The 27,967-nt window shown below is 38.0% G+C and overlaps 2 protein-coding genes across 6 annotated transcripts in view; one reads left to right on the forward strand and one right to left on the reverse strand.

Moving 5' to 3' along the window:
* The window catches only part of NAA25 (N-alpha-acetyltransferase 25, NatB auxiliary subunit), a 74,186-nt gene that overhangs the window by 1,753 nt on the left and 44,466 nt on the right, over positions 1-27,967 (forward strand). For all 5 annotated transcript variants that reach the window (XM_036823818.1, XM_036823819.1, XM_036823820.1 and 2 more), the window contains exons 2-10: positions 9,549-9,634; positions 10,461-10,599; positions 14,051-14,169; positions 18,622-18,696; positions 19,812-19,919; positions 20,289-20,367; positions 23,946-24,057; positions 24,861-24,950; positions 26,021-26,190. In XM_036823818.1, coding sequence (XP_036679713.1) covers positions 9,549-9,634; positions 10,461-10,599; positions 14,051-14,169; positions 18,622-18,696; positions 19,812-19,919; positions 20,289-20,367; positions 23,946-24,057; positions 24,861-24,950; positions 26,021-26,190 — 978 coding nt within the window. The remainder of the gene's footprint in view (positions 1-9,548; positions 9,635-10,460; positions 10,600-14,050; positions 14,170-18,621; positions 18,697-19,811; positions 19,920-20,288; positions 20,368-23,945; positions 24,058-24,860; positions 24,951-26,020; positions 26,191-27,967) is intronic.
* On the reverse strand, positions 21,633-22,215 carry LOC118880265 (60S ribosomal protein L22-like). The gene has a single exon (XM_036823839.1). It carries the CDS (start codon positions 21,960-21,962, stop codon positions 21,633-21,635), a length of 330 nt encoding a protein of 109 aa, XP_036679734.1. The 5' UTR covers positions 21,963-22,215.

The raw sequence follows: 27,967 nt of genomic DNA on the forward strand, positions 1-27,967 counted from the left end.
TTTAACTAAAAAGATTGAATACTTTTAGGAATAATTGGATTTCTAAAATTGTTCTTGAGGACCAAAGAAAATGCCTTTGGTGTCCCATAAGTCACTTAGAAATAATAATGTTTTGAGACTATCCAATAAGAAAACCTCTAGTCTGTTTCACACTGGTAGACATCAGGATATGTTAACCAGATGTGATAGGTCATATTCTCAAAACTGAAGCCAGAATTATGTAGCTTTTGTTATAGTTACATGGGAAGAAGATTAGAAAATACTTACTTTAGGAATTCCAAGGCAATTAATATAAACTGACAGAAATAGGAAAAGAAAGACTGTCCTTGACTTCAGCACTTTTGACTTTTGACCTCTAGACTTTGGGACAGCCTCTGCTTTTGTGTTTAAATATATTAGTATCCCTAAACCACTATCGTTCTTGAATTTAGACCTTCATTAGCTGACAGATGAACATGCTTATGCATGGTGGTGCTTGCCCACCAGCCAAAAGTTCAACAACACTCAGCCTTGACTGAGTGCTTATTTGTGTGCTAACTGTCCTATTAGGTAGATAAGATTATTGTGAGCATAGTAGTAAACTGAAGGCCAGAGATTAACTTGCTCAGAATTGCAGCTAGTAAATTGTAGAGCTGGGATTTGAACACAGGCATTCTCACTGGAGAGCTCAGCCTTTCACTGAGTTCAGATCCCGCAGCATCACGATCTTTATGCAGCATTATTTATATTGCCAAGGTTTAGGATTTTACAGCTGTTAGAAACTTTGCCTATGACCTCAGCTCTTGCTGATACTCTTGAAGATAGAAGTGGACAGGGTCATTAATTGTGAAATTATGGTGGGTTGAAATTCTATTTTTGGTGTCTAGGTATGGAACAGCTAGTTGATTAGTTGAACATCTTCAGAGTGCTTCTCTTTACTCATAAATTGGTAAGTTTGGGTATTGCATTTTTGGTTTTTGAAAACCACCTTGACCTTCCAGAACACCTACTTTATTATTCTTTCTCCTTTTGCTAAAATTATTCTCTTGTGCTATGTGGTTCTGAACAGATGTTGTATCCTCATGTGACTTGGTGAGCCCTAGTGCTTTCTTCTACCATTATTGTTTTAAAATGTTTTTAGTGGTTAGGGGATGGGTAGAGTTGGAAGATGATCAGGTATGGCACTTAATAAATTTTATAGAGGACTTCCCTGGTAGCGCAGTGGTTAAGAATCCGCCTGCCAAGGCAGGGGACACGGGTTCAATCCCTGGTTCGGGAAGATCCCACATGCTGCAGAGCAGCTAAGCCCGTGCGCCACAACTACTGAGCCTGAGCTCTAGAGCCCGCGAGCCACAACTACTGAACCTGCGCTCTAGAGCCTGTGAGCCACAACTACTGAAGCCCGCGCACCTAGAGCCCGTGCTCCGCAACAAGAGAAGCCACCGCAATGAGAAGCCCGCGCACCGCAACGAAGAGTAGCCCCCACTTGCGGCAACTAGAGAAAGCCCGTGCACAGCCCCAACACAGCCATAAATAAATAAATAGATAGATAGATAGATAAATAAATAAGAATTTCTGTATAAAAATAGTATAAAAAATTCATTTATTAAAAATTTTTTTATAGGATGCAGGAATCGCAAAATAAAAATAGAGGTTTCAAAGTTCCATAGTCTTTAGAATACACGCACACACATTTACTTTTATGGCACAGGATCCTTTGTTCTAATCTGTGTTACTTGCAGTCTTTTTTTTTTTTAATACTTATTTTTTAAATTTTATTGGAGTATCGTTGATTTACAACGTTGTGTTAGCTTCAGGTGTACAACAAAGAGATTCAGGTATACATATACATATATTCATTCTTTTTTAGATTCTTTTTTCATATAAATTATCACAGAATATTGAGTAGAGTTCGCTGTGCTGTACAGTAGGTCCTTGATGGTTCCTGACTTACAGTCTTGCTCTAGCCTGAATCAGGTGTAACATATTTCCCAGCTGTGTTTCCTGAATGATAGTCACTTCTTTGGTGCGTTAGGACATTTCCCTTCCCATGCGTGGCCAAACTCCAGGTAATTATTCTGTTATAGTTCGTTATTAAAACTTCCCAGGTCTTCGGTCGGATGTTGTATGTATTCTGAGCCTTCTGTTGGGCCGTGTTAGCTCAGCGAGTCTCATCCTTTGCCCGGGCCGGGCAGGGCGTCTTGGTGAGTGAAGATTATCTTGCCTTTCTGTAGAAAAGTCACTTGGCACAACCTGTTTTCTCCTGTTCTGAAATTATGACCGTTTTCCTGTTCTGAAATTATGACCATTTAAAAAGCTCTTACACTTTTAAATTCTAAAAACATTTTAAACTTAAAAAGACAGATGTTAATGCACAGAACATTCCTGGAAGAATGCAGAGTAGAGGGTAGTGGGAGCATAGGGCAAGATTAAGAGACTAATAATTCTTTTCATGTTATACCTGTATGAACTATTGGATTTTTTTTTTTTTTTACTATGACATGTATTATTTTTATTATTTAAGACATTAATTTTTTTAAAGATCAGATACTGTATGGTTTCATTCAGATAATGTTCTTTTTTATATAAATTTATTTATTATTTTTTAAAATTATTTATCTATTTATTTTTGGCCGCGTTGGGTCTTCATTGCTGCGCGCGGGCTTTTCTCTAGCTGCGCTGAGCTGGGGGCTACTCTTCGTTGCGGTGCGCGGGCTTCTCATTGCCTTTCTGGCACCCAAGTCCAGCTCTTACTAAAAAATTGCTCAGATGTAAACCGAGTGTTTGAAACATTTTCCTGAGGGCAGATATTCTTGCCCAGGTTCTTTCCCCCTAATAAACAGTGATGACTGGCGCACAGCCTTCTCAGCAGGGCAGATGGCCAGGGAACACATTTGGTTTGGGATGATTTACCAAGACCAAATGCAGCAGGCCTAGCCTGGTGGTGTTGAGGCAGTCAGTGCTGGAACTACCCCAGTGCACGCCTGATGGTGGGTGTAAATCAGGTTTTAAAGATGCATACTTCCTTCCTTTTCATTCTTTTGTTCATGCTCTTGCTTCTGTCAGAGCATCTGATTAATACTTTAATTAAAAATACTGCACTTAGTATCTTCTTGAGAATTAGGAGAAACCAGTTGGCCATTTGGGGTATGTTTTCTGTGTGTTCACTGAAGTGATTGGATTGTGGCAAGGTAGTAAAGAAAAGAAAAATAAATTTTAAATTTGTTCTGTGTCTCCTTAGGCTCAATGAGCTATCTGTACTTATATAGTCTCTTGCTCTAAGAGTTCTGTCTAGAGAAATTGAGGCAATGAAGGGTACAGACCTTCAGAGCCAGACTGAGCTGGGTTTCACTCTCTGCTATGATTTTGTCAATTAACCTACCTCCCTGAGCCTCTTCTGTAATATGGAGATGCTAACGGTACCTTGCTGGGTTTTGAGTAGACACCCAATAAATTTGTGTTCCCTCTGTCTTCACCCTTAAATGTCTGGGATTTTTTTAAATTTATTTATTTATTTATTTATTTTTGGCTGTGTTGGGCCTTCGTTGCTGCACGCCGGCTTCCTCTAGTTGTGGCAAGTGGGGGCTACTTTTTGTTGCTGTGCAAGGGCTTCTTATTGCGGTGGCTTCTCTTGTTGTGGAGCACGGGCTCTAGGCATGCGGGCTTCAGTAGTTGCAGCACTCGGGCTCAGGAGTTGTGGCTCACGGACTTAGTTGCTCCGCAGCACGTGGGATCTTCCCGGACCAGGGATTGAACCCATGTCCCCTGAATTGGCAGGCGGATTCTTGACCACTGCGCCACCAGGGGAGTCCCCTAAGAAATTAACTGAAAAGACTTTAAAAAATCTAACTTAATAGCAGGAAGCCATCACTAATAATTGGTTCTTTGAACGTCCTGTTGTGGTCACTTTGTATGTATATATCTCTCACTCCCCTGATAGACTACTCAATTTCTAGAAGATTTTTTTCCTATACAGTTTGTTCATTTATGTATTCCTTTCTTTATTCAGCTTATTTATTGAGAGTCTAATATGTGCTAGGCACAATGTAGATTCAGGGAATGAGAGAGTACCAGACAGCACAGACATGATTTCTGCTTTCAGGGAGCTTGTAGTCTCAAGAGGTTTTTTAAACAATAGTATACATAATCATTACATTTGTGTTAAGGACTTTGAAGGAAAAGTACCGGTTACCATGAGAGCACACACTATGACATCTCGACTGTTGGGAACATTTCAAGAAAAGGTTCTCTGTGGAAGTGACATTTTACTTTGGAAAAGAAAAAAGAGCAAAGGTTAGTCAGGTGATCAGATGGAAAGGAGTGATGGACAGAGTGTGTAAGAAAGATGGACAGAGAGAGTATGTACTTGATGACCTAAGAAAAGACTTGTGTGGTTGGAATGTAGAGAAGGGTGAGATGAGGCTACAGAGGTAGAGGAACTCAGCTTTGTAAGCCATTTTAAGGATTTTGAAGTTTGTTTTAGAGACAGTGGGAGGGATTACCTGGCTGTCCAGCGGTTAGGACTCTCGCTTCCATTGCAGGGGGCATGGATTCAGTCCGTGGTCGGGGAACTAAGATCCCACATGCTGCGTGGCCAAAAATAAATAAATAAATTTTTAAAATTAAAAATAAAATAAAATAGAAATAATATGTATCATTACCATCAGTGGAATACCTGTCACTTGCCCTGAGAAAACAAAACCATAAAATTAAGTACACACAGTGAAAACAAAACAATGTTATTAAGGTCTTAACTAGTTTCTGATAGTTGTGAAACTCTAAATCTGAGACCTGTTCCTTCTCCATTAAAAAAAAAAAAAGGCATTAGCAAGTGTTAAGGAAATGACAGGCTGATACCAACCTGAGACTATCTCCTTAATATAAAGGAAATATTACAAAAGGTCAGTTTTCTCACTATCCATGTTATCTAGTGCTGCCTGCAAGGACCACTTAAAAACATTTTAGTTGGAGTGATAACCATGCTTTGAAAAACACTGCTTTAAACTGATACAACATCATCTTATTATTTCCTATGCCTGATTTCTGGACGGCTGACTTGGCTTACTCCTCATATTAAGGGAACAATACCAGTCCTCATGGTCAAGCCACAGCTACCCTTGAGTAAGTTTTAAAAAGGCTAAAAAAACAGACTTAGGGTATCATTTTTATTGGTCTGTTTTCTCCAAGGGCTACATAATTTATTTTATTTATTTTTTAAATAAATTTATTTATTCATTTATTTAATTTTTGGCTGCATTGGGTCTTTGCTGCTGCACTCGGGTTTTCTCCAGTTGCTGAGAGTGGGGGCTACTCTTTGTTGTGGTGCGTGGGCTTCTCATTACGGTGGCTTCTCTTGTTGCGGAGCACGGGCTCTAGGCGCGCGGGCTTCAAAAGTTGTGGCTCCTGGGCTCTAGAGCGCAGGCTCAGTAGTTGTGGCGCACGGGCTTAGTTGTTCCACGGCATGTGGGATCTTCCTGGACCAGGCTCGAACCCGTGTCCCCTGCATTGGCAGGCAGATTCTTAACCACTGCGCAACCAGGGAAGCCCGGGCTACATAATTTATATTACAAAGTCAGCGATGTAAAATAGAAATAAACTTTTCCCAAAAGACTCAGCAACCAATTAATCAGCAATCACCTAGGTGTCCAGGAAGGGGGACCTTGACAGCAGTCTAAATGTGGTGGGGTGTCTTAGTTAAAATTAAAACTCTTCTGGGTGCAAGGAACAGAAACCCTTTGACACAAGCTCAAGTAGAGGGAGGTTGTTTATAAACCCTTGTGGGAGCTTAGGGCAGAAATGCAGTGTTCTAGAGCCTGATGGAAACTGGAAAGCTGTCAGGATCTGAAGCTTCTTTCTCAGATGCTCATCTCTGCTCTTATCTGTTTGTGTCTATTCTTTTCTCTGCTAGGTTCTTCAAACTGTTTTTTTCTGCTTACTCCTCAGTTTACCTGGGGCCCAACATGTTGGCTTTGTGGCCGCACCAAGCTGAGAATAGAGTAGGGAGAGGTCATTAGCCTCCCCCCACAAGCTTAATCAGCACTACCCCTTCCCCAATTTTTTGATAAAGATAATTGACATTCTTTATTCTTTTATAAATGTTATATGAATGAAGAGTCAAGAGATAACTCCTTTTCTTCACTCCCCATTAACCAACGTACGTCTCCCAAGGCTCCTTCCAAATGGAGATTCTGGAGCTGCCACTGGTAATCTCAAACTGGAAATGTTTATTGCCTTCCAAATGGGTTCTCCACAGCTTTCTTTTCTTTTCCTTTGTTAATATTTATTTATTTATTTGGTTGCATTGGGTCTTAGTTGTGGCAGGTGGGCTCCTTAGTTGTAGCACATGGGCTCCTTAGTTGCAGCTTGCCAGCTCCTTAGTTGTGGCACGTGGGCTCCTTAGTTGTGGCATGCGAACTCTTAGTTGCAGCATGCATGTGGCATCTAGTTCCCCGACCAGGAATCGAACCCGGGCCCCCTGCATTGGGAGCGTGGAGCCTTATCCACTGTGCCACCAGGGAAGTCCGACTCCAGATTTCAGTGTTGTAATTACAAATTACCAGGAAGAAACTTGATTTACTCAGTTTGGATCAAATGTCCACTCCATTGGGCTTCAGTTGCATGACCTAGACATGCTCATCCAATTCTACCCCTTCAGCAGAGTCTGTGGAAACCATGCCCACAGAAGAGGGCGTGGGTGCAGTGTATTTATATATCAGAGCCTTGTCAACAACAGAGGGAAAAGTTCAATATCCTTGTAGTCCTAACCTCTGGTCTGATCCATCTATGGGCAGATCCTCAGAGCTGGGGTTTCATCAAAGATACCTGCTCTTTGAGAAGACTTCAAGATATGTTCTATGAACCTGGAGTCTTGCAAGACTGAGTCAGACGTAACTTAGAACTCACTCAGCATGAGATCAGCACCAGGTTATTAGGAAGAGAAGATATCATTTATTGAGCTGAAATGTCTCTGTCAGATATTCTGTAAGGACAAATGGTGGCCTATCGGCTGAGATGAGAATTTAAGAAAACTGGTATTAGATATTTGGGTATTCAGGCCAAGATTGTGATTTCTGTGATTCTCTAATCTCTCTACCTGAGTGTTAAGTCTTTGATCTTTTCTAGATTGTGATTCCCTCCAGAGTAAGGCTTCTTAATCTTTTTACCTAGCATTATTGGTGCTCATCAACATTAGGTGCATTGAAGAAAAACTAAAGAGGTGAAACTCATGTGTTCATGTTGCTGTCTGTTAAAGGTTGTGGTAAAGTACTCATAGGAGAAAAATTGAAACTGTTAGGTAAAATGATAGTGTATTTCTGTTATTTGGCCCTGGGCCACCAGGGCCACAGATGATCTTGAGTTGTCTGTACCTCCTCTGTCCCTGTTGCTGACTTGGGACCTTGATGAGCAAAGAGGGACCAATAGTAGTAGTAGATTGTGAACTAGCCTGAGTTCAGTCATCTTTCTGTATTTCGAATCTACATCTACCACCCTATTTCCCATTTATAACACTCTCACGTTCCTCTTCTAGAAATGAATCTTTGCTTTTATTATATTTTTTTAATTAGTCGACTTTATTTTTTAGAGCAGTTTTAGGTTAAGTTTACAGAAAAAGAGTGGAAAGTACAGAGTTCCTATTCACCCCCACACACCTCTCTTCTCCCCCAGTTTCCCATGTTATTAACACTTGCATTAGTGTGGTGCATTTGCTACAGTTGCTGAGCCAATACATATGTTATTGCTAACTAAAGTCCATAGTTTACTAGTTTACATTAGGGTTCATTCGTGTGTTGCACATTCTATGAATTTTGCAAAGGTATGATGACATGTATCCTTCATTACAGTATCATACAGAATAGTTTCACTGCACTGAAAAATCCCCTGTTCTCCACCTATTCATCCCTCCCCGAGCTCCTGGCAACCAATGATTGTTTACTCTGCCTATAATTTTGCTTTTTCCAGAATGTCATACACTTGGAATCATATAGTATGTAGCTTTGTCATGTTGGCTTCTTTCACTTAGCAATATGTATTTAAGAGTCCCCCATATTTTTTTTGTGGCTTGCTAGCTCATTTCTTTTCTTTCTTTTTTTTTTTTTTATAAATTTATTTATTTATTTTTGGCTGCGTTGGGCCTTTGTTGCTGTGTGCGGGCTTTCTCTAGTTGCGGCGAGCGGGGGCTACTCTTCGTTGTGGTGCGCAGGCTTCTCATTGTGGCGGCTTCTCTTGTTGCGGAGCACGGGCTCTAGGTGCGTGGGATTCAGTAGTTGTGGCACTCGGGCTCAGTAGTTGTGGCTCACGGGCTCTAGAGCACAGGCTCAGTAGTTGTGGCGCATGGGCTCATTTCTTTTTATCACTGAATAATATATCATTGTATGGATGGATATACCACAGTTTGTTTATCCATTTGCCTGTTGAAAAACATCTTTGTTCCTTCCAAGTTTTGGCAATCATGTATAAAGCTGCTATAAACATTTGCGTGCAGATTTTTGTGTGAAAGTAAGTTTTCAGCTCATTTGGGTAGATAACAAGGAGCTGGATTATATGGTTAGAGTATGTTTAATTTTTTAAGAAACTGCCAAACAGTCTTCCAAGGTGTCTGTGCCATTTTGCATTCCCACTAGCAGTGAATGAGAGCTGCTTTTGCTCCATGTCCTCACCAGCATTTGGTCCATAGATTAATTTGAGTTGTTTATGTTTTGTCTGTCCCTATGCTGATTTGGGACCTTGATGAGCAAAGAGGGACTTGGTAGTAGTAGTAGGTTGTGGACTGGCCTGTGTTTAGTCATCTTTCTGTATATAGAATTGACAGCTACCACCGTTTCCCATCTAAAACACTTGTCATTTTCTTTCAGATCCTCTCATCTGAAAATTAATCTTTGCTTTTGTTAGACTTTTGAATAATAATTGATTGCTTTTCTTCCTTAACACAATTTTATAGCAGGTCTCCATATGCCTTGAATTTTGGAATGGATGCATAGCTTAGGGAACCTAGAAGTCAATTTTTCTTCAAAGTCAGCGCTAGTTTCTATTTCAACCAGAGTGTATGAAAGTGCTGCTTTCCCTACATCCTTGTCTACTCCTGATATTGCTGGATTTACTCCCCCACTCACTATTCTCTTCTTATTTTTTTCTTCAACGAATTATTCTTAACTCTGTGGCATAGTAAGACTCACTGAACATTTTATTGAGGGAACATGGTCCATTTGGTAGATTTGAAGCTTGAATATAATAAAGGTTTTTTTTTTTTTTAGATATTTTAATTTTTGTGTAACTAAACGCATTTGTTTCCCATGGGTAAAAATATTAGTGTCATCTATCATCTAAATATATTTGGTCTCGAATCTTCATTAAGGATTAGTATAACTGGATTATATTGCTTTTGGATGAGAGATGACTGTAGAAATTTAAGATTGTGTTCTGGACCATCCTAGCCATTTAGAGTTAAAATCAGCTCCATGATGTTTTTAATACCAAATTAGGGTACTTTCCGAAACAGCTGATACTAGCCTATGCATTTTTCATATTTGTTTTTGAAGGAATATAATAACTCATAATTTCTGTTTTCATAGATTACCTTGATAATGGTAATAATAAAATGGCAATTCAGCAAGCAGATAAATTGTTGAAAAAGCATAAGGATCTTCATTGTGCTAAGGTAAGTTCATTTGCCCTTGAGTTACTTATGTTTGGTGGGTTATATACTGTAATCTTTAAAGGGAAGAGGTGTTTAATCTCTTTAGTGACTATCTGTGTTTTTCAGAGTATTTTTTAGGCCATTTATTTGCCTGATCACTTAAATGAAATGCCATAAAGAGTAATTAAACGCCAGCTGCTTGTTTTTTTGGGCATGACTTATCTAATTTAATTATTTTATTTTCACAAAGTCCTTTTTTTTCTCCCCCCACAAAGTCCTTTTAAGCAATGTTGTGCATTCTTTTTGTTTTGTGCATTCTTAATATGACTGAAATAGGAAATAATCTTTTTTTTTTTAAGGGAACTTTATTCTTATTTATTTATTTATTTTTGGTTGTGTTGGGTCCTCGTTGCTGCATGGGCTTTCTTTAGTTGTGGCGAGTGGGGGCCACTCTTTGTTGTAGTGCTCAAGTTTCTCATTGCGGTGGTGTCTCTTGTTGCGGAGCACGGGCTCTAGGCGCTGGCTTCAGTAGTTATGGCTCGCGGGCTCTAGAGCGCAGGCTTAGTAGTTGTGGCTCATGGGCTTAGTTGTTCTGTGGCATGTGGCATACTCCTGGACCAGGGCTCAAACCTGTGTCCCCTGCATTGGCAGGCGGACTCTTAACCACTGAGCCACCAGGGAAGCCCTGGCAATAATCTTTATTTGCTGATATTTTTAGTAAAATAGTTTAGTTGATTCACAACCTAGGCATACCTTATAACTTACTTTGTGATTTCAAATTGGCTTTCTCTGGTTCATATTTCCTTTTCTGTCCTTTTAAAACTCATTTGTCTTTTCTTTCTATCAGGTTTTAAAGGCAATTGGTTTACAGAGAACTGGAAAGCAAGAGGAAGCCTTCATCTTGGCGCAGGAGGTGGCAGCCCTTGAACCCACAGACGACAACTCGCTGCAGGCACTGACTATTCTTTACCGGGAGATGCATCGACGTATGTCGATATTTTACATGTATTAGGATCCTTGAGTTGGAATGAGGACTTGAATTTCATTTATGGCATTTTGATTTGCTAAATGAAAGAGTTGCCTTTTTTTCCACTTTTTAATATGGAAAATTTCAAACACAGAAACAGAGAATAGCATAATAAATCCCTTTGTGTCCATTTCTCACCTTCAGCAGTTATTGAGACATGGTCAATTTTATGTATACCCCTCTGCCTGCCAGATTATTTCTAAGCATATCCTAGATAGTCTGCCTAGTTTCATCTATAAACAAAGTTTTTCATTGTTGATTTCTTAAATATTTTATTATGAAATACATATCTTTAATAATACATATTATAAAAGAATATGTTTTATGTAGCAATAGAACATTTGATGTGGAATAAATGAACATTCATAAACCTACCACGCAATTTAAGAAATAGAGCATTATCAGTACAGGCATACCTTGGAGGTATCGTGGGTTTGGTTTCACATTAAAGTGAATATTGCAGTAAAGTGAGTCATATGAATTTTTTGGTTTCCCAGTTCTCTCAGCCTTCATAGAATTAAAGAGAGAGTCAGGGTCTTGCTCTGGGTCAGGCTTTGGCTTAAGGGAATATTGTGGCTAGTTTGATCTTCTATCCAGACCACTAAAACTTTCTCCGTTTCACTTTTTTATCATTTATGTGTTCACTGGAGTAGTACTTTTTTTTTTTTTTTTGGCCGTGCCTCACGGCTTGTGAGATCTAGTTCCCCGAACAGATGTTGAACCTGTGTTCCCTGCAGTGGAAGGTCGGAGTCCTAACCACTGGACCTCTAGGGAATTCCCTGGAGTAGTACTTTTAATTTCCTTCAAGAACTTTTCCTTTGAATTTACAACTTGGCTAACTGGCACAAGAGGCCTAGCTTTCAGCCTGTCTTGGCTTTCGACATGCCTTCCTCACTATGCTTAATCATTTCTAGCTTTTGATTTAAAGTGCCAGACATGTGGCACTCTTCCTTTCACTTGACGCCATTGTAGGGTTATTAATTGGCCTAATTTCAGTGTTGTGTCTCAAAAAATAGGGAAGCCTGAGGAGAGAGAGATAGATGGGAACGGCCAGATAGTGGAGCAGTCAGAACACACACATATTTGTTGATTAAGTTCAAGGTCTTATATGGTTGTGATTTGTGGTGCCCCCAAACAATTACAGTAGTAACTTCAAAGATCACTGGTCATACATCACCATAACAAATACAATAATAATGAAAAAGTTTGAAATATCGTGAGAATTACCAAAATGTAACACAGAGACACAAAGTGAGCAAATGCTGTTGGAAAAATGGTGCCAATGACTTGCTTAGATGCAAGGCTTAGCCACAAACCTTCTATCTGTAAAACACACAATATCTGCAAAGCACAGTAAAGGGAAGTGCAATAAAATGAGGTATGTCTGTACTAAGAAGACTCCCTGTGTGTCCTTCATCAATCTCATTTCCCCTTTAACTTCCTAAGAGGGATTTGCTATCCTGAATATTTTTTATTCTCTTGCTTGTCTTTAAATCTTTATCACATTTGTTTTTCTAAGTAATACATTAGTAGTTTCACTTATTTTGGACTTAATATAAATGGATTCATGCTGTACATTTTCTGTGACTTGCACTTTTCATCTAATATCCAAGTGGTTGTAGTTAATTCATGTTTACTGCCACAGATACTTCACTGGGTGACTACACTAGAATCTAGAGTGGAGGTGCTAGGTCATAGGGTATGTGTAGGTTCAGCCTAAAGATAAACATGGTGTCAACTTGTCTTCTAAATTTACCTTCCCATTAGCAGTGTATCAGAGTTCCAGAGTTCCACATCCTTGTCATTGGTATTCTTTTTTTTTAAAATTAATGTGATATTTATTTATTTATTTATTTATTTGCTCTGGGTCTTAGTTGCAGCAGGCAGGCTCCATAGTTGCAGCTCGCCAGCTCCTTAGTTGCGGCACGTGGGATCCTTAGTTGTGGCATGTGAACTCTTAGTTGCAGCATGCATGTGCGATCTAGTTCCCTGACCGGGGATCGAACCCAGGTCCCCTGCATTGGGAGCTCAGAGTCTTAACAACTGCGCCACCAGGGAAGTCCCGTCATTGGTATTCTTTTTTTTTTTTTTTTTTTTTATGCAAACTAAGACCACTTGACTGTTACTGAAATGAATAGCCCAGTTTGCTTTTTTTTTTTTTTTTAAAGAAATTCACGTTCTTTTATCTATTTATTTATGACTGTGTTGAGTCTTCGTCTCTGTGCGAGGGCTTTCTCCAGTTGCGGCAAGTGGGGACCACTCCTCATCGCGGTGCGCGGGCCTCTCACCATCGCGGCCTCCCCTGTTGCGGAGCACAGGCTCCAGACGCGCAGGCTCAGCAATTGTGGCTCACGGGCCCAGTCGCTCCGCGGCACGCGGGATCCTCCCAGACCAGGGCCCGAACCCGTGTCCCCTGCATCGGCAGGCAGACTCCCAACCACTGCGCCACCAGGGAAGCCCCATTGGTATTCTTAGACTTAAAAAATTTTGCCATCAAGCCATCATGTTGTACTCCTAAAAATATACAGCTTTTGTCAATTGTTTCTCAGTAAAACTGGAAAAAATAAAATAAAATTTTTGCCAACCTAGCAGGCAGAAAATGTTATTTTATAGTTCAGTTTTGTGTTTCATTCTTATAAAAGATAAAACTTAAGAGTTGAGGTATTATATCTGATTATTTAGGGATTATGTTGATTTAGGGGTATGGATTCTCTCCCAGCGTTTCAAAAAAATAATCTATCCTACAAGTATTGGTTGAATGTTTTTCTATGACAAGTATTGTATCAGAGTCAAAGATGAAAGGTATTCTTTGCTTTCATGTTACTCATAGTCTATGAGGAAACATAGATCAGTAGATAGTATGTTGCGTTATGTATTAATAAATTGTATAAGAGCGTTATTTAAAAGATTTAAAGATGGCAGAAGGAAGCAGTGATCAAACTGGGATGGAGGAGCAAAGATCGTGTTCAAGGAAGGATTACATTTGAACTGGGTCTTGGATGATGTTCACTCAGTAGAAAAGAGAGGAAAGGGGGATCCAGGCAGAGGGAACACTGTTAAAGTCATGGAGGTCTGATACAACACAGGGAATCTAGTGGAACTACAAGTAGTTTGATGTAGCTAGAGCATGAAGTGCAGGAGGGAAGAGTTTGGAAGAAGGCAGAAAGGCTAGATAGATCCTGGAGGGTCTTGTTCATTGTAAATGTCATGGGGAGGTCTGACCTATTCCATGCTTCATCGGAAAACACCTAAGCAAGGTAAGAGTAATGAGCAGATGAGGCAAAGCAAATACTTTCTTCTTCCTTAATGATAGGAGACATCTATTTCCTCCAAATAGGAAAAAAATTAAATGCTGTTAAGATTTGTTATACTTCAGTAATTAAAGAAAATTCTATTTCTCTTTGTTTTAGCGGAGTTAGTCACAAAACTTTATGAGGCAGCTGTGAAGAAAGTTCCCAATAGTGAGGAATATCACTCTCACCTCTTCATGGCCTATGCCAGAGTGGGCGAATACAAGAAAATGCAACAGGTAACTTGATGCCCAAACCTCCTGGGCTGCAGGATTTTCTATTAATGTGGTTTAACTGCAGTGGTATGTGTGTCTGCATGTGTGTGTTTGCATATATGTGTAGAAGTGAATCTATGTATTTGTGTGTGGAGATCAGCCAGTTATTTTTTGTGTGTGTTTTAAAGATGAACAATTATTCAAGTTCTTTAAATGTTTTCTTTGGGAAGTGTGATTGTTCCTTTGTGGCCTGATGGTATGTTTTGTTTGGTTCTGGTAAGTTGGCTGCAGATTGTCTCACTGCATCAGATTGCTGTTATATTTTCAGAAAATGGGCAGAAATCCTAGAGCAAAAAATGAACAGACTATAGAAGGATTAACTGTAAAAGTTTACATCTATTTTGTAAATTTAACTGTTTATATAGCCTGCTAAGATTTTTAAATCCATGGGGGGAAAATCCCTATTGCTTGGAATGCTTGTTTGTTTTTTTTTTTTTCTGGATGCAGCTTATCTGCCAGTTAGCACATTTTAGGTGCTCCTTGTATACATGTGAAGGATCCTCATTTGGATACATTTGGACTAATAGGTGCATACAACTGATATCCCAGAGAAATGAAATTTGCACTCTTAAGCTCATAAAGGGTTATGATGTCAAGCTAGACTTTTTAAAGAAATGCTTTGTTTGTGGGTATAATATGTTCGGAAGGCTGAGCTTTCCTACTTGGATTTTTATTTTGTCTTGTTTACTTGAAATATCAAACTATAACAATAGACAGGTAGACCAGGGAGGGTGGAAGATACTATATTAAGATAAACCCTTTCTCTTTCAAATCAATTTTTGTATTTGCTTATGTAAGTTTTTAAATTGGAAGAGTTTTTTTTGGCCCAAATGTAATTCTTTGAAGAAATTTTATCATTATTTTATTTATTGTTGGAGTATTGATATGTTCTCAGGAAAAATATTCACAGATTATAATTTTTCTTTTATTGTAAAATGGGTATATATTTTTTAAATTGGCAACACTAACATGTATACATATAAATCCTTAGTATCATTTTTACTTCTAGGAATATGTTTTTTGTTTTTTGTTTTTTAATTTATTTAATTTATTTATTTTTAACTGCGTTGGGTCTCCATTGCAGTGCACGGGCTTCATACTGAGGTGGCTTCTCTTGTTGCGGAGCACGGGCTCTAGGCACGCGGGCTTCAGTAGTTGTGGCGCACAGGCTTAGTTGCTCCATGGCATGTGGGATCTTCCCGGACCAGGGCTCGAACCCATGTCCCCTGCATTGGCAGGTGGATTCTTAACCGCTGAGCCACCAGGGAAACCCCTAGGAATATGTTTTAAGTAAAGTATATTAAATGTACATTAATACAGACATAGTTAAAGAAATTATAGTTCACCTATATGGTAGAAAAAAATGCAACACCCCGTCCCCCCCAAGTGGTACTGTGTGTCTTTATTTGTTGACATAGAAAGATATTCCCAATATATGTTAATTGAGAAGAGCAGGTTGTAAAATGGCCTTCTCTCACTCCCCTCCCCTCCCCCCTTCCTTATTAAGTATATGTACCGAAATGTTGCCAGGATATAGGGCTGTGGATACTTTCCATCTTAATTTCTGTTCTTTCTTTTTTTTTTTTTTTTTAAGCATGTGTTAATTTTATGATCCCACGAAATATATTTTTGAAATATATATTATACACACACTTACAAAATAACAAAAAGTACAAGTTCATGCAATAGCAATATTAAGGTAAATTTTGAAAAAGGGAAAAAAATAATCTGCCACTTGAACAGATTATATTTTTGTATGGTTTAACTTTACATGTTGCCAGAGATATATACAATTTTGCATCTTGCTTTTTGGAGACATTGCTTTGATGTGGCTTAGTAGTTATGGTTTCTTAATATGTTTTAACCATAGCTTGCTTTTGCATTATTTTAGTCTAATATATTGGAAGAATGGAGTCCTCTAGTGTTAAATGTCTTAGAATGGAACGTCTGATTTTTATTCTGCCTTTGTTGCTGCTTAAGGTAGTTACAGTTCTTAGCTTATATGTATGCTTATTTTGAAAGGGGAATGTCAGTCTGGGTTAATAGGTATTTTATAAATTACATGTTATGTTTCATAAGGGCTTCTGTTTTGTTCACTGCTGAATCCTCACTTCTTATAAGAGCATCTGCATGATAAACGTTTGTTAAATAAATGAGTGATTTGCATAAACTGGTGGAGGTAGGAGGGAGGGAAGCCAGGGAATCAGAAGATTTAAGGACTTCTGCCCCACAGATCATCTCTGGCAGGTAAATTTAAAACCACCTTGAATAAAGAGTTGCTAGTCATTCATATGGTGACTAGACTTTCCTTTTTCTGTAAGTGACATTCCTATTCTCTGAGTCACCAGTTTGCAGCCATGTTTTTCAAATTTCTCTCTGGTCAAAAGTTTTCTGTAGCAGCAGAATGCTATCACCTATAAGACAGTAAGGTGTGGGCATGAAATTTCTCTTTTATGTTAAAAGTTCATGTTAATTTAATATTCTATTCCTTTTTATTTCTGTGTGTCATTATAAAAATGTTTTCTTTCCCCAAGTTATCAAATAAAATTGGTTTTCTAACACTTTCCATTTCATTTCTCCAGTTTGGTGTTAAGAGCAGGGACCTCAAGCCCTTCTAGACTCTCCTTCTCATCCTCTATGTCCATTTTGTCTCCAGATCATCTTGATTCTACCTACACAGTGTCTTTGAGGTCTCTCTCTCTCTCTCTTTTTTTTCTTTTTTTTGGCCACGGGGCTTTCGGGATCTTAGTTCCTGGATCAGGGATCGAACCCATGCCCTCAGCAGTGGGAGCTTGGAGTCCTAATCACCTGCCAGGGAATTCCCTGAGGTCTCTTTTTCGATTTGATCTACCTCATCCTGGTTTAGTTCTTCATTGCCTCACCTCTTCTTTCTCCCTATTTTCTTTCTTCACAGTACTGCTAAAATACTCTTCCTAGAAGAGTATAGATTTATACATATCACTCGCTTACTCTGTATAGACTCCTTTTGGAATGCCTTATAACAAAGGTACCTCTGTCTACCTTTTAGCCCTTTTCCCTTCTCCTGCTCTTAATTTTTTGTTTCAGCTAGATGTCCTACTTGTTCTTGTCAACACATGTCTTTTCTTTCTTTAATGTTTTTGTTTAATTACTCATTTTGCTCCTACTTCGAATTGATTCACTCACTTATCCATTCACCCCAAATAATTGTATTATTTGTATATGTATTCTTTTTTTTTTTTTGCTGTATATGTATTCTTACCCCCCATCTTTGCCTATAGACATTCTGTTTCACCTTCAAGGTCCATCTGAAAGACTGCTACTTTGGAGAATGCTCTTACCTACTTTTCCTTAAAAAAAGAAAAAGAAAGGAATAAACAAACTTACTAACCTTGCCTTCCTTGGAAACACCCTAGTGTGGTGTTTTTGTATAGGGTGTTTTTGTTTTTGTTTTCTTTTTTTTTCTTTGGCCGTGCCACTTTGCTTGTGGGATATTATTAGTTCCCTGACCAGGGATCGAACCCGGCCCCCGGCGGTGGAAGTGCCAAGTCCTAACCACTGGACTGCCAGGGAATTCCCTGTATAGGATGTTTATTTTTATTGCCAAGAATATTTTAGTCGTTTGAATATTTGTCTTATCTCTTTCCCTCGCCTTGGGGATCGGGACTCAATCTTTGTATCTTTGGCAGGAATAGACATTTCCTTCCACTTAATAGGGGCTCCATGTATTTTTTCAAGTGGATTGAAGATAGGCAAAAGATTAAAAAATAAAATAGTAACTGTGATAATTAGCTGACAGAGTTCTTAGCATTGATTACTAGTTGGCAATTATGGACAGATTCTCAGTTTTACATGAATAGATCTACTTTGCTCCTTTGTGCCATGTTCCTACTTCTAAGTATTTGCATATTATACATTTCACAATGAGAGGGTTCAGTTCTGATTAATGGTATATTGAAAGAACCTGAATATTTTCCTAACCTAAGAATTATTTTTTGAATTATGTCAGAGTAATTTTATCTGATTTTGAAGTTTAAATATACTGTCTGGATTTCTTTGTTTTACTATAACTGATTAGTGCAATGGCTTCAGTAAAGTTTATTGATATACATTCATAACCCAACTTTTGTTTTTGCTTGGTAGTCTACCAGAACTATATTGGATTGCAGTATTCTCTAGGAACACTGGGCTTCAGTTTGAGAAAATCTGATTCAAAAGGTGAAATATCATTCTTGATGTTGTAAAAATTCACCTTTGGGATTACCTCTATTGTTATCCTATAGAGAACAACCATCAAGTTACTAGGCACTTACAGTAACCAGAATATGTAAACATGTTGCTATTTTCCTAGGAAACTTCTTGCCACATGTCTAGGTCATTAATTACCCTCTGTATGATGTTTTCTAAATTAAGTATTTATGGCTCTCTCTCTTTCAGGCTGGCATGGCTCTATATAAGATTGTCCCCAAAAACCCTTACTACTTTTGGTCTGTGATGAGCTTAATAATGCAAGTGAGTATGGCATTCAGAATGGGATTGAGATTTGTTTTTATTTTTGTATATAGTAATTGTCCTTAATGTGTCCTCTGAACATATTGGGTAATGTGTTGCAGCGTGTGTCAAATAGGGATGTGACATATTGTCAGTTGATTTTTTTGAGTTGAGGAGTTTTAGTATTCTTTTTGAGTTGATATATTGGTTTATTTATGTGTAGCACAGAGTGTATTTCCCCTGAATCTTAGATCCATTACTGGGTTACTTGATCAAGTATGAGCCTCGAAATGTTTGATATTTTAACTTGAGGTTTGTCTTTAAGGCACTATTGTTGGTTGTTGAACAGATCATTGAACTGGGTGACCTTGTTTCATCACTTCTGCTTTCTGAGCCTCAGTCTGCTCTTTTGCAGAATGGAGATGCTCATCTCCCAGAGCAGCTATAAGTACCAAAATAAGATACTGTGTATGAGAGGATGGGGAGGAAGGAGTTAAAATGTAGCAGTTAAGAACAGAGAGGCTCTGGGTTCAGACAGGTCTGCTTTCAAACATTGGCTTCACCAGGTCTCTTGAGCTGTTGGGGAATCTTTTAACCTTAGTTTAGCTATAAAATAAGCATAATAGCTACCCTGAAAGGTTGTTTTCAGGGGGTAAATGAGCTCTGAGCAGAATCTTTGGCAATGTTAAAATGATTAATATCATGCTACGGTAACTGTAGCTAATAGTAAGCCATACTATAAATAGAAGGAACTGGCATTTCGCTTCTAATATGTGAAGGTCTCAAGAAGACATCTCAAAGGTTTTTGACTCTTCGAATACCTGGTACCCTTTATATATACTAAATAATATAAACATATCCCCTCTTAACGTATTTCTAGAAAAAAATGTATGAATGGCCTAATATTTAAAAGTTAGGTCATATTGTGGAAACATGTATTTCAAGAATGCATAAGATAAGAATCTTTAGTAAAGAAATCTTCTATAAAGCAAACCACTCTCTAATGTATCTTCTTGGCAAGTTCAAATTAGGTCTGATATTTGACATAGTGGGTTGATAATTATGTGCCAAAGTCACAATAATGGTCTGCATGGTAATAATATAAATAGTGCAAACATTTATCTTTTCTCCTTTAGTCTATATCAGCGCAGGATGAAAACCTCTCAAAAACGATGTTTCTGCCCCTTGCTGAGAGAATGGTAGAAAAAATGGTAAAAGAGGACAAGATAGAAGCAGAGGCTGAAGTGAGTAATTTAAGCCCCACTTTGTATTTGCATGTTTTTGATGTTGTTATAATATTACGAACTGTTGCTTTATTCCATTTAGAGAACTGGGTCCTCACTCTTGCCTTTTGTGTAAATGTGAAGCTTTGGAACTCCCTAGCCTAGGTATAATGAGTGGAGGAGCTGTTTCTAGCATGTTTCCAGAACGTACTCTCTGCTGAGATATAGACAGGAGAGATACTATGGTCTGATTCTCACTGTTAATTTCATCTTATTTGAAGATATAGTGTTCTTTTCTGTTAGATAGCTTTTAAAAAACATACAAATGACTTATCTTTTTATTATTGAAAAGTTTCAATGGTTGCACTTCTTGTTTGTTTTTTCTGTAAGGTTGAACTTTATTATATGATCCTAGAACGTTTGGGAAAGTACCAGGAAGCCTTGGATGTCATCAGAGGAAAATTAGGAGGTAATTTTTAGAGTTTTCTTAAAGTTTTTTTTGTTTTGTTTTCCTATTTAAACATGACAAATTTTATTGTGGAAAATTTCTTCTACATACAGAAACAAAGATATAAAGTCTTTAAAAAATCACTTGTGATCATTTTAGATTCTTTCAGGTTTTTCTGTATTTATTTTTAAAAAATAATTTTTAGTTGAAAATAATTCATGGGGACTTCCCTGGTGGTGCAGTGGTTAAGACTTCGCGTTTACGATGCAGGGGGCCTGGGTTCGATCCCTGGTCAGAGAACTAGATCCTGCATGCCACAATTAAGATCCCACATGCCGCAGCTAAAGATCCCGCATACTACAATGAAGATCCCACATGCGGCAACGAAGATCCCATGTGCCGCATCTAAGACCCAGCATAGCCGAATGAATGAATGAATGAATGAAAATAATTCATGGATTCAGAAAATTCAAGGAGTATGATTTTACCCCAGATCTCCAACCCTCTGCCCTCTACATCCTTCTCCAGTTACCTGTTCTGTATATCCTTCTAAAGTAGTATCTTTCCCCTCCCCCTTCCCTTTTTTTTGTTTTTGGGGTCCTAAGTTTTATTCAAGAACTCATACTTCCAGATAATTGAGTTTTGTTTTGTTTTGGTTTTTTTTTGATGTGGACCATTTTTTTTGAAGTCTTTTTTGTATTTGTTACAACATTGCTTCTGCTTTATGTTTTGGTTTTTTGGCCATGAGGCATGTGGGATCTTAGTTACCTGACCTGGGATCAAACCTGCACCCCCTGCATTGGAAGGTGAAGTCTTAACCAGTGGACCGCCAGGGAGGTCCCCAGATAATTGAGTTTTAATCCTCATCTTCCTCCTCTTCTTCATCTTTTTTTTTTTTTTAAATTTATTTATTTATTTATTTATTTTTGGCTGCTTTGGGTCCTCATTGCTGCACGCGGGCTTTCTCTAGTTGCGGCGAGCTGGGGCTACTCTTCGTTGCAGTGCGTGGGCTTCTCATTGCGGTGGCTTCTCGTTGTGGAGCATGGGCTCTAGGTGTGCGGGCTTCAGTAGTTGTGGCACGTGGGCTTCAGTAGTTGTTGCTCGCGGGCTGTAGAGTGCAAACTCAGTAGTTGTGGTGCACGGCTTAGTTGCTCCGCGGCATGTGGGATCTTCCCGGACCAGGGCTCAAACCCATGTCCCCTGCATTGGCAGGCGGATTCTTAACCACTGCGCCACCAGGGAAGCCCCTCTTCTTCACCTTGAGTAGTCTGAAAGTAATGCAGTTCTTAACTTTCTTTGCTGTTAGCAACTACGTGTAACCAATCACATAAGTTATTCTTCTTCAAATATTTTTTGGTGAGATATTTCAAATACCTTTTGGAAAAAGCCACCTCAGAAGTTACAGTAATCTTGCTTTTGCTTCTTTCGTTTGTTACAACACCTCCACCAAGATTCCCAGATTTTCCATTCACTTTGATTCTCTCCTGAAGAAACTGCTCAAAATTGGCAGCATCCATGATTCTACCTTCTGCAGGATGGGTACAGTCTAGAGTAAACTTCAGGACCTGCTTCTTTTTTTTGCCCCCCTTCACCACAAACTTTTTCCCGGGTGCCATGGTGGCAGCGGAGGCAGAAAGGGGCCCCCTACTTTTTTAAACCACAATTGAGAACATACTGTACCTTGACCCTAAGAGTAATCTTACTCAGCACAATGTTCTTATTAAATATTTTTTTTCTTTAAAATTTTTAAATGTTTATTCTGTCTGTCCTATGAAGGCATTTGAGTTTGTGACCTTTGCTCTGCATACTCTTACACCCATTGTTTTTTTACCTAAACAGTGTGTCTTAGAGATATACCTCACTACCTCACTCTCTTTAATGGCTGCCCAATGTTCCATAGTATAAACGTAGACAGTTTACTACATAGCTCATCCTTGAGGGGTATTTAGGCTATTTGCAAGGAACATCTTTGCTATAAGCCAAATTGCCCTCTAAGAGGCTACAGTGTGCATTTCCACCAGCTGTATTTGCTATTAGATTGTAAGACGGCCTGTTTCTTTGCATATTTACCCACCTATGTTATCAAAATGTTAGATCAAACTTTTAAAAAAATATTTATTTATTTGGCTGGGCCGTGTCTTCGTTGCCATATGCTGGATCTTCCTTGCCGCATGTGGGATCTTTAGTTGTGGCATGTGAACTCTTAGTTGCGTCACATGGGCTCTAGTTTCCTGACCAGGGATCAAACCCGGGCCCCTTGCATTGGGAGTGTGGAGTCTTAGCCACTGGCCCACCAGGGAAGTCCCATATCAAACCTTTTATGTTTTTCAATGAGATAGGTAAAACATACCTTACAGTTTTTATTTAGTTATGAGGGAGGATAATTATTTCTTCATTTATTTAAAAGCCATTAATATTTTCTTTTTCTCTGAGCTGCTTTTTCTTATCCTTTTCCTATTTCTAAAAATTTGGTTAATCTGCTTATTGATTTGCAAGAGTACTTTACATGTTAAAGAAGTTAGCTCTTTTCCATTGTTGTGAAAATACTTCCTCCTTTGTTGTTGGAAAACTGATTTGTATGAACTTCATAGATAGCGTTAACTATTCCCTTATTTTTGGACACCTATGAGATTTTGGTTCCTAAATATTTACACATCTTTGATTTCCTTAGGAGAAATTCGTGGGAATGCAGTTATCATTTTGACAACCCTGTTTTTTTAATCGTGCCTTTATGGTTATTGGGAGTAACTAACTGTAGATGAGTAGCCTCAGAACTCTCATTAGGTCCAGCCATTAAAAAGACTTTGTTTTTTACAAGTATGTATATCCTTTACTAGACTTTGTGCTATCACAAAACTGTAATAGTAACTGAGTTAACTACTTTAATTATATAAAATGTAGGAAGAGTTTTGTTTTTATTTTTACTTTTAATGTAACTTTCTAACTTCAGCCTCCTTGCAGGTGGGTACAAGTCAACTTTCTGTTTTTATTCAGTTAGGTTGTAGTTGTATGGATAATTACAATTTAGATTCTCTATAGAAAATTCATAATGTAATTGTTGGCATCCTTAATCTGCTAAACCATTCTAAAAGGACGGGGCATATCTAATTTGTTCAGAAATATAGTCCTAGTTTTTTTGTTCCCAGCTGTTGGAAGAGTTTGATTCATCTCTGTTCTTTTTTTATCTTCCTCATAACATCTCCCCTTTCTCATCTCATTCCAGTCCAAGCTTATTCAGTGTTTTGGAAGTGTATGGATGGTCTGTCTATGGTCTAAATATATCAGGTCTAAATATACCAGTCCTTAGATGCTGTTGGGATTTTATGTGTATCCCACATACTAGATCCTCAACTCAAGACATTCTGGATCCTTGTATTTTACAGAAGAAAAGGATTAAAAAGTTTAGTATCAGAAATATACGATTTTTCTTTTCAGGAAAGTAATCTTTAGTGAGATAGTAGTTTGTACCTAATAGTGGTCCCATTTTCTAAGAGAGTGAATAAGAAAATGTGACAGTTTCCTTCTTGTATATGGATTTTGTTCTGGTTTCTGAGCAGAAATGAAACCAGCTTACCAACTTTTATAACTTTTAATTGTAGAGAAGTTAACAAGTGAGATTCAGAGTCGGGAAAATAAATGCATGGCTATGTACAAGAAGCTGAGCAGGTGGCCAGAGTGCAATGCCCTTTCTCGGCGCCTCTTACTGAAAAAGTAAGTAGATGCTTCTTTTTGGACTATGAGACTGGAGTGGGGCTTTCAGGTCTCACCATTGATTTTTTTGGTCTATATCTTTTGAGATTTCTGGGCATAAAGTGAAATCTTTTAGTTGTGTGTTCTGGATATTTTTTTTAACGTTTTTAATGAGCCTTCATCTTTCAATAAAGAGGTGTAATGGAACTTATGCCACCAGGGTGCTAAGTATTCAGAATGAATGCTGAAAAGTCATTAATTTGTCAAACTCAATATTGGTCTAAAAGAGAGAACCTCCCCTTAGCCCCCCTAGAAAGCACTAATGTGGGGAGTTTTCTGTTAAGAATATTAGTTTTTTATTAAGGGCTGCATGAGCTTTTTTTTTTTTTTTTTTTTAATTTATTTTGGCTGCGCCAGGTCTTATTTGCGGCACGCGGGATCTTTGTTGTCGCAGGCAGACTTCTTAGTTGCAGCAGGCAGACTTCTTAGTTGCGGCATCCCGACTAGGGATTGAACCGGGCCCCCTGCATTGGGAGTGCGGAGTCTCATCCACTGGGCCACCAGGGAAGTCCTGAAAATATTAGTTTTTTAGACCTGGTCATTTTATTGAAGGAAAGAGTAGTTTCTTGAAAATGTTTGACTTTGAAAATGCCTCTGGAGTTGTTGCCCTTTTAGGGCTGTAGAAGAAACCCAGAGGGAAGGTTGGGCTTCTCCTAGTAAAGACTAAAATATAACTTAGAAAATAAGTTGAATAACATGGTTCCTCAGGCAGATTTGTCACAACTTGGGTTTAATCCTGTGTGCACCATTCAATCTGATTTTAGCTCAGATGACTGGCAGTTCTATCTGACTTATTTCGATTCTGTCTTTCGACTGATTGAAGAAGCCTGGACTCCTCCTGCTGAAGGTGAACAGTAAGTTGTCTTCTTTCCTGAATTACAACACTTTTTAGTATGGTGTAGCAAAATGATTTCATTGTAAGCCTAATTGAATTCTCTTTTTCTGTCTCAATAATATATCTCTTTCAAAGCAAGACTTTTTCCATTTTTAAATTTTAAAATAAATACGTGTTCATTGTAAAAATCTTAAATTAGTACAGAAATGTATGGTGTGGAAAGTGTTAGTTCCTAGTTTTCCTATCATCCCAGGATGATTTTTTTCTTTTTCCAGTTTTATTGAGATGTAATTGACACAGAAATAACTCTTGATAACAGTTTGGTGTCTCCCAGATTTATTTGGAAAAGACAGTTTGGTGTCTTTTCTTCCGATTTATTTATATTATGCATATACTAACATAATTATTCTTATTTTAACATAAGAATGCAATTATGTTATGTGTAATGGTTTACAACTTCGTATTTCACCCCCTAAAGTGTATCTTGGGCATCTTTCCATATATGGTGCATACAGATCTGATTAATTCTTTTTAATGACTTAAGAGAACTCCATTTTAGAAATGTACCAAATTCATTTAATCTGTCTGCTGTTGATAGATACTTGTATTGTTGCTGATTCCTGTTTTGGGGGCTATTACAGACAATAGCACAATAAATATAAATGGGCTCTTTTAAAAAAGTGAATAACAAAATAGGATTTATGATACCAATTATGAACTGAGGCTTACTTTATAATATTAAGTAAGTCATCTAATTTTTCTCAGCCTCATTTTTCTAGCAATAAAATTTACTTATGTTTTTAATTAGGTAATATTTTATATATGCAAAATTATTCATTCTTTAAGAAAGAGGTAGAGGTCGTTAGTCACTCTGCAATAATCAAATGCCAAAATTGGGAGGAATCATATGCCATGTTAACTGTCAGAATATGCTCATATTTCTCTTTTATTCTAATTTGTGTTGTTTTATAATTATCAAAGTACTTTCTGTTATTTTTCATTTGTTTCTTGAAATCAATTTGGCTTGACTTTAAGTTTTAGGATGGACAATAGAGGCACAAAATACCTTTTTCATGTGTTTATACCTAGCTCTTTAGAAGGAGAAGTACATTATTCTGCAGAAGAGGCTGTGAGATTTATAGAAGATCGGATAACAGAAGAATCTAAAAGTTCTCGCCATCTCCGAGGACCACATCTAGCTAAACTGGAGCTGATTAGACGTTTACGACGTCAAGGTTTTAATGATGAGTACAAACTGGGTAAGAAGCTGTAATGATATTTGGGAACCCTGGAGAAGATACAGGGATGCCCTCAGTACCCAAGTGCAGTATCTATTCTCTGAAGCCTACAGTGATAAAGTTGTGTTTGAGAAGCAAATGTCTTCATAACCTGAAAATATTAACTAATGAATGGATCACTTATAAAATTAGCCCTCAATCACACGTGCAGCTCGGCTTAACTTTAGCATCTCTCCCTATTCCATCAGTCTTCGTCAGGAGTTCTTTTGCTGACCCAGCAATAATGTCAAAATCAATTTCAAAGTAAATAGCCAGTTTTATAAAAGTTTCAGGATTTCAAGAAGTGAATGAAAGGTTTCTTGAAAATCTACTCTAAGCACTCACAAAACCATTGACGAAATAACATCTGGCAGAGTTAGAGCAGTTAAAGAGCAGTTAACAGTTGAGGAGAAAATTTATTAGGACAATGACAAGATGGGAGAGAAGTATGATTTGGATAGTAAAGCATTAAGAGAGGCCTTCAGGAAATTTGATGAAGCCCTTAGAGGTTTTTGTAAAATGGTTCTTTCTGAGCTTACTGCATAAGAAATAAATGTTGTCATATTGTACTAATTCACAGTTTTATGGGGAAAAAAGCACCACTCCCCCCAAAATCAGTAATTCTTTGCTCATACTAAGAATTAGCTTTAGTTTTAATTATACCCTAAATTTTTTAAGTTTAAGAGAATAAACTTTAAAATTTTTTTAGTTTCATTTTTTTAAGATAAAGCTCCAAAGAAACCTTTTTTTCCCACTCATCATTATAGAAATTTAGTTCTCATTAAAAGTTGATTAACTTTAAGGAGGTTTTTTTAGGGACCAGTTGTCCTGAGATGATGAACATTTCTCAATACCTAAAACCTATCCTAGAACATCTTTGTCCATTTTAATCATGTAATTAATGTTCTTTGCAGCTCATTCTAAAATTAACTGTGGCTATCTCTCTGTCATTCCCTATGTAGATTATTCACAACCAATTTTGAATTCCACGTTGACTTCTTTCTTTGGGTCTACCTCAGTCACTTTAGTTGGTGTTTGTTTCAGAATTGCAAAGGAAAATTTTTATGTGACTTTCAGCAAAATATTGTTAAAGTATATTGCAAAGAATTGCTTTCTTAAGATTTCCCTGATGGTCCAGTGGTTAGGACACCGTGCTTCCACTGCAGGGGGTCTGGGTTCGATCCTTGGTCGGGGAACTAGGATCCCACAACCCGCCTGATGTGGCCAAAAAAAAAAAAAGAGTTGCTTTCTTTCCAAAGCTGGATATAAACCTATTTGGATCTGCTTTCACACTTCCTATATTCATCCCCTGTCTTTCTCTTCTCTCTCACCAGCCTGAATCTTACAAATTGGTGAATCTTACAAATTTGTCTCCACACACAAAAAAATTTTTTTTCTTTTTTTTTTACCAGACCAGTGGGTGATTCTTAGTCTCTTTTGGATCACAGAGGCCTGTGAGAATCTGATTAAAGCCGTGGAATCTCTGTTCCCAGAAATGTGTGAGCAGGACCAAGACCTAAAATCTTACAGAGACCTTGTTAAAAATCTCTGCTTCCTAAGTCTAGTCCAATTTGAGAGTATTTTACTTTTGTTATTTTTATTTTTAATTTGAGGAAAAATAAAATGAACTGGTAGCTTTCTGCATATCCAGGTTTAAATTTTCCATAGTGAGTGACTTTGGAGTTATTGGCCCGTGGCTCTTCCCATTTATTTTCTCTTCTGTTGGTGTGCCTGTTAACAAACACTACCTTTCATTTAG

Source organism: Balaenoptera musculus, chromosome 14 (assembly GCF_009873245.2).
Source record: "Balaenoptera musculus isolate JJ_BM4_2016_0621 chromosome 14, mBalMus1.pri.v3, whole genome shotgun sequence".
Classification (NCBI taxonomy): Eukaryota; Metazoa; Chordata; class Mammalia; order Artiodactyla; family Balaenopteridae; genus Balaenoptera; species Balaenoptera musculus.